Source organism: Populus nigra, chromosome 1 (assembly GCF_951802175.1).
Source record: "Populus nigra chromosome 1, ddPopNigr1.1, whole genome shotgun sequence".
In the NCBI taxonomy this organism is placed as follows: Eukaryota; Viridiplantae; Streptophyta; class Magnoliopsida; order Malpighiales; family Salicaceae; genus Populus; species Populus nigra.
The window spans coordinates 22,184,907-22,191,288 of NC_084852.1; the positions used below are offsets into that span (position 1 = coordinate 22,184,907).

Here is a 6,382-nt window from a genome sequence, read left to right on the forward strand (position 1 = left end):
CTTCCTTCCTTATTTTTTAAAGTATGGTATTATATTAAAAGTCACACACCGTAACATGATTTCTTCCAATAAATTTTTCATTCAAAACGTTGCACTTTGTAATATTTATTTCCACCAATATTCACAACAAACATACACATTGAATTATTGAAACAAACATTCGTAACATTAAAAGTGTTATATATTTATGGTAAATAGTTATACTCACTAAAATATTACATGTTTACATTAAATCGACATTGATCTAAACAATGCAATAACACAACATCCGTAAAAGAGAATCTGTTTTGGAACAACAACTAATCTCTTAAATTACAATCCGAATAAAAACAAATACTGGCAACTCAACAATCTAATAACTCACATAAGAAGTCCATAACTACAACAACATTTAAATAAAGATACAAAGCAATTAAAAACAACCGAAATGGATATGCTCACATCTTACAACTTCAAATGTTGAATAATACAATGAATGAAACCAACTTCTGCAAATGAAAACTATTCTTTTTAAAACCGTCCGCTCATTATTATGCAAATGTAAACATGTATAAATAAATTATCAAGCATGTCAAATAATATAACACATTAAATTTAGCTAGCACTTTAACATAGTTATTAAGTTAACACTTTAGAAAATAAAATCATATCATATTAGCTAAGCACGTTTACTTCGTGCATACATTCGCTTCAACCATTTCAACTTCTCTTCAAGACCACCCATACTAAACCACATTTCTCTTTTCCTTCTTAAACTCAGATACTTCGTAGCAAAGTCATGAAAATCATCATCAATTGAAACTCCAGGAATTGATTAGAGCTCAGCCATCACCTCGGGAATACTACAGTCTTGCCGATCCATATGTAAAGAAGTGAAATTACTTCTAGTCGACATACTCTCAAGTAGTTGATTCCACCGTGACAGCAGTTGAACACCAATTCCAGATGTCTTCTTCTTTCTACCTCGAACCTTAGAGAGATCTCTTTCTTTTCTTTTACCACTACTTTTTATGTTGTTGCTGCTCGACATATTCACCCTGCCAACCATTCGAGACATGTCATTCTCTAAATTTCAAATCTCATCCTCCTCTGAATCATCGCTTCTTTCTTCCATATCAGTACCATCAATGTTGACCTTGTTAATGAATGGATTATATCATTTCCACCAAGTACTCCTGATGATGGAGCCCACACATATTCTTCAATAGCAGCAATGCTGGAATACATTATGTCAAATTTAATCTTCAAAGATGGTTCAATACCAACATGTCTAAATTTTTTGGCTCCTTTAATTTCCTACATAAAAGAAATAAAAATAATTAATACAACATCATGTATTAAAAAAAAATTTATGAAATCTAACAACAACAAATGAAATTGTTAGGATCATGAGGAATTAACCTGAATTTTTGCTTTCCACCACTCATCGCTAGCTAAATTTGTTCCTAATTCACTACTCCAGCCCACATCAGTTTCAGAAATCAACTTTGTCCATATGCTCCAATCCTTTTTGCATCCATCCCATTTTTTTTCCAGTTGTGTTTTAGTGAATGCATGGCCGGTTTGTTCTTTGAATGATGTTATAAGAAATTTCCATCCTGTTTTATCAAAATGGATATTAGGTCTCATTCCCATATCAATGGCCTTAATACATAGGTCACAAAATATATGCAACATTTCCTTTATCCAAGCAGCTTTATCCATAGATTCAAGACCTTCTATTGTATCTTTTAAAACATTTAACAAAAGAAAACAAGCAATGATATTATACGTATATGCAAAAATTAGCATTAACACAAATACAAAATACTTATTATAAATAATAAGAAAAACTGCAAAGTACAAAATGCTTGTTGTGGAACACTTTAGTTTATTGAATATATTTAATAAAGCACACTTTAATAACCCTTATTTAAGGAAAACTAAAAGCATGAGGTGTTGATACAATATAGTTTTAATAATTTGTAAGACAAAACAGTTCAAAAAATAGCAGGCTATGAGGGGTAATTATAAAGATGACTATAGGCATGTCACATGCTTGCTTACTGTAAAAATCAACAGTGAATTTTAATTTGTTCTTTCCCTGGCTTTCTGCTAATTGGATTTCAAGTTTTAAAACTATCTTATCTATTTGTTGGGGTTATTTTTGGAGCAACAATTGTTCTTGTTAATTTTTTTAAAGTGAATTTCAGTTCTGTTTAATTAGATGCCTTTTCTAGTGTCTTGTTTCCCTCAATAACAAATAGAAAGCATGAAGGACATTTATCAGAGCTAGCATCAAAGTCATATAGTACAGACCAAATGAATTTATTCAGAAAGGATAGGGGTGTTAGGCTTTGTTTATTGACTCAGTACTTAAAATAATTAATGCGACTTTCCCTCCTTTGTTTCAATCGCAACTACTTTACCTGGTTATAGCAAACACTGCTTTTTACAAATCAAATTCAATCTGCAATACAAGACTTTAAACATTGCTTTCTACAAATCAAACTCAATCTGCAATTCAAGACTTTAAACACTGCTTTTCACAAATCAAGCCCAATATGCAATTCATGACTTTTGTTTGTAACAAACAAGATGATTATTTACTCTTCTGTATGAAAAAAAATGCTCAAAACTTCATCAATTACACAACACTTTAATTCAATCATCACAAAACAAAATACACTTCTTTCCCTCTATATACAAAAATAAAACAAAGAAGCATCAATTATCCAACTATTAGCCGAATTAAAAGGAAACTCATTTTAGAGCAGACAAAACCCATGTTAATAAATTAATCAAACATTCAAAACTCCATAAAACATGCGTAATTTAAACAGAGAAAAAAAATGTATAAAGAAAAATAATCTACTTTCAAGAACAAGTTGCAAACGAGTGCAATAATTTGTAGTTAATTAACAATATTGACATGTAACCACAATAAAAAAAAATTAATGAAGCATCACACAAATTAATATTTGTAGTTAATTAAAATAAATTTTAAGATGGGATAAAGAAGAAATTCACGGTTACTCTTCTCTCATTTGAGTTTCCCCAACACGAATCTGCTGTTTACTACGAATCTGCTGTTTACTTCTGCAAACCAAAAAAGCAAAGAAATGTTAGAAACATCATATAAAAATCTACGTTGAATTTGATCTGACTTGAAGATGAATGAAGAAGGGGGTGCAGGGATATAAGATTTCAATTTACAGGAAAAAAAATACAAAGCTTTGATGAATGAGCTTATTAATCACTGAAAATTACTTTTTATTGAACGAGTCTGGCAAGGTAAACTCTCGTAGAAATAGAAGGAGGCAAGTTAGAAGAATATCAAGATGAAAGAAGGGAACAAAGGGGAATAACAAGGTTGAAAAGTTGGGAATGAGATAATAATGATATATCTCAAAAATGGGTAGCAATAAGAAGCAAGATTTTCAGATCTGCGGGATATTTTGGTATTTTTTTCCAATAATTTTCTTCTTTATAAAATTTTTGTCCATAAAGGCGAGATAGAGCGCTTTTAAAGAGAAAGAATGCACCCAAAAACAAATGAAAATTGATTTTCAGAAATTGAGGCTCAGTTTACCTGCAACCACAACTCCAAACACCTTTTCAAACCTGGGACCTGCAGGGAGGCTTGATTAGAGATTGACTCGGTTCTTGGATTGAGGGTTTCACAATCAACATGAGCATCTGTTCATCTGTCAGAGTAGAATTATGGGCAATATTAAAAGGTCTTGAGCTTGCTTAGATTTTAGGTATTCGAAAGCTAATTCTAAAGTCAGATTCCATGCTTGTGGTCAATCTCATAACACAGGAATCTAAAAAAAGTTGACGTAAATTTTGCTGATATCCAAAGCAAAGGATTTGCTGACAAGAGAGTGAGTAGTTAAAGTAACGTGCTTTTCGTGAAGCTAGATGCAACGGCAAACTGGTTAGCCAACTTCGATTTGTCAAAAAACACCCTTGATACAGATCATTGGACAATTAGTAACCCTCTAATGAGTTTGTATTCAATTTTATATTTCAACATGATTGAGTTTAAGTTACCTCCTTTAATCAAAGGTTTTTTTAAAGGGCTTTGAGCTCCGTTTTCAATAAAAAAGAACGTTTTTGCTCAGTCTCTACAAGAATCGAACGTTTATGCTCAGTCACTATCAAGTACCTCGTCCCTCTCTTGTTCATATCGTTTCAGAGTGACTTACGGAGGCCCCTTTTCTCTCTGGTTAGTGAATTGCAAAACAGGAAGCAATCAAAAGCGAGCTGTTCGGTCCAAAGCCAAGCAGTTAAAAAGGGAAAGAATCCACTTGGACCTGTTTGGAAGTTTGGACAACCCCTGACCAACAACATGAATCTATCCTCAATTCGTGGCAGTTAAAAGCTCACCTAAGAGCTAAGCCAAGGAGAAAATGAAGCAAGAGTAGAAAAATAGCTGAGACTATCAAATTAACCATTGAAAACGTCCAAGGACTAAAAATTCAAGACTCATGCACACATGAAGATGAGCTACACAGACTGAAATTGAATCCCAGAGGAGCTACAAGGCATAAATCCCATAATTGGAAGTGCTACAAATAATGTCGATGCCATTCAGATTTCCCTAAAAGCTATCAAATCATTACTTTCGTGATCAAAATGGTTAAGAGAGATAATTTGTCACATAAGAGGTTTATTCGAGAGCAAAGCCAGAAATAGACTTGGCCAAAAATGACCCGCACATTTTGTACCCAAAATGGCCACCAGCGTAACAGATCCTTCTGTTTGGGACATCTCTAACATGTATAGCAAGTATAGCAAACACAAATTTGTAAATCTTTTACATCTTCAAAGAAGCAAAACATTCAAGAAAATCCAACCATGAGAAGTACATTTGTTTATAACGATAACTGACAATTAAAAATTCAAAATGGAAGAAATCATCTTGACAGTAGAGTGAACAACAATCCAACAGACATCCCAGCAATACAAAAGAAAGAAACCCCACGAACCCTCACAAAGAAGATATTCAAATTTTTAGTAACCTGAAGAGTTAAAGTCAAAATTTGCAACCTACCTAGCTCCTCCATCTTTCTGAAGAAGAGCATTGGCTTCAATGTTTGCCTCAACTTAAATGCCAACGTAAAAGGAAATCCGAATGCCACAAAACTTTGAATTGACACCTCAGTCATTGGTGTCGCTTTAGTAACATAAGAAATCCAAGCTCCAAGTCCAAGTTGAACCAGACCCAGAACAGCAACAGCTCTGCTCAAACCATATATGTTCTTCATCGTCCTTTCTAAAACCTCTCTGGTCTCATTGGCTAAAGCTGAGAGGTCTCTTTCTACAGTTAGACCCTCAATTTCTTGGTGTTTTAAATCAGGGTTTTGGCTTGGATACTCACTTTGGTCTTGGGGTTCATCAGAATCTGATGATGAACCTGAACTTGAAAAATATCTGTGCTTTGGGTTCAATAACCCAATATATCTAGGATTTTTTAACTTAAAATCCAAACTTGAATTCATGGGTTTTGCAAAAATAGAAACCTTTTGCTTGAAACCAGGGTTTTGAACTGAACTTTGGGCTTGTCCAATACTATGTGCAGAGAAAATTCTAGGGTTTTTCATTGTTGACCGAATAAAGTCATGATCTTTGGTTTTAGTACCTGAATATGAGTGTGATCTAATAAAATTGAGAGTAAGATTTGTGGGTTTTGGATCTGATTGGTGTTCAAGAATGGAGGAACCAGCAGGATAGCTTGACAAGTAATTAGAGAGATTGAGATTAGGGTTTAAGGGTCGTTGAGGAAGAGTGGACTTAGAATCAAGGGTGTGGTTTTGGGGTCTATGGGAGATGAAAAGGGAGGAAATAGATGGAGGAGAGGGTTTTAGTGACTTAAGAGGGAGTCTACGCGAGATCACCACGGAAGCCATGCTGGTGCCTCTGAACACCAGAAATCTTGTAGTGGCAGTGGCTAATGATTTGTAATAAACAGAAATCAGGTGTTGAGATGGTGGCTACAGGAATGGGACTTGTTGAAGTAGAAGTTGTCTGAGAAACTGGTGCTTTATAAGATAAATTTTATTTAAAAATATATTAAAATAATATTTTTAAAAATTTATTTTTAACATAACATAATTAAACAAAATAAAATTTTTGAAAATGTAAAGGCGGTCCAAACACCCGCAGAAATTAATGTCTGGCATAAAGTGGCGGGTGGGCCATCTGTTGGATTAGGGTTATTAAACTGGAGTCCCTGCCCGGTTCTTATGTTCATCTTACTCAAATCCTCTCCGAAATTCACCTTCAACTTTTTAGAAAATCTGTTTGGGAGTATATATATATATATATATATATATATATATATATATATATATATATATATATATATATATATATATATATATAGTTGTTTTTTAAA

General features: G+C 33.4%; 1 protein-coding gene across 3 annotated transcripts; it reads right to left on the reverse strand.

Annotated features, from left to right (window-relative positions):
* Nucleotides 1–569: 569 nt before the first annotated feature.
* LOC133692672 (uncharacterized) lies at nucleotides 570–6,000 on the reverse strand. Of its 3 annotated transcripts, none has more exons than XR_009841981.1 (4): nucleotides 3,250–3,530; nucleotides 3,016–3,078; nucleotides 1,402–1,598; nucleotides 570–1,296 (listed from the first exon to the last, which is right to left on the reverse strand). XR_009841981.1 is itself a non-coding variant. In XM_062113778.1 (3 exons), the coding sequence occupies exons 1-3, from the start codon at nucleotides 5,892–5,894 to the stop codon at nucleotides 1,066–1,068; spliced, it is 1,284 nt and encodes a 427-aa protein (XP_061969762.1). In that variant the 5' UTR covers nucleotides 5,895–6,000; the 3' UTR covers nucleotides 570–1,065. The 3 variants fall into 3 exon arrangements, 1 of the variants encoding a protein (XP_061969762.1); XR_009841979.1 differs by having other exon boundaries at nucleotides 3,010–3,078; nucleotides 3,250–3,518; XM_062113778.1 differs by lacking the exons at nucleotides 3,016–3,078; nucleotides 3,250–3,530 and adding an exon at nucleotides 5,039–6,000.
* Nucleotides 6,001–6,382: the final 382 nt, after the last annotated feature.

Excerpts from the sequence above, each read along its gene's own strand:
- LOC133692672 (XM_062113778.1), bottom strand. The coding sequence starts at position 5,894 with ATGGCTTCCGTGGTGATCTCGCGTAGACTCCCTCTTAAGTCACTAAAA. Across the intron at positions 1,599-5,038 it reads CAGAAAGATGGAGGAGCTAG|GATGGAAATTTCTTATAACA; the intron begins GTAGGTTGCAAA and ends TTGATAAAACAG. Across the intron at positions 1,297-1,401 it reads GGTGGAAAGCAAAAATTCAG|GAAATTAAAGGAGCCAAAAA; the intron begins GTTAATTCCTCA and ends TCTTTTATGTAG.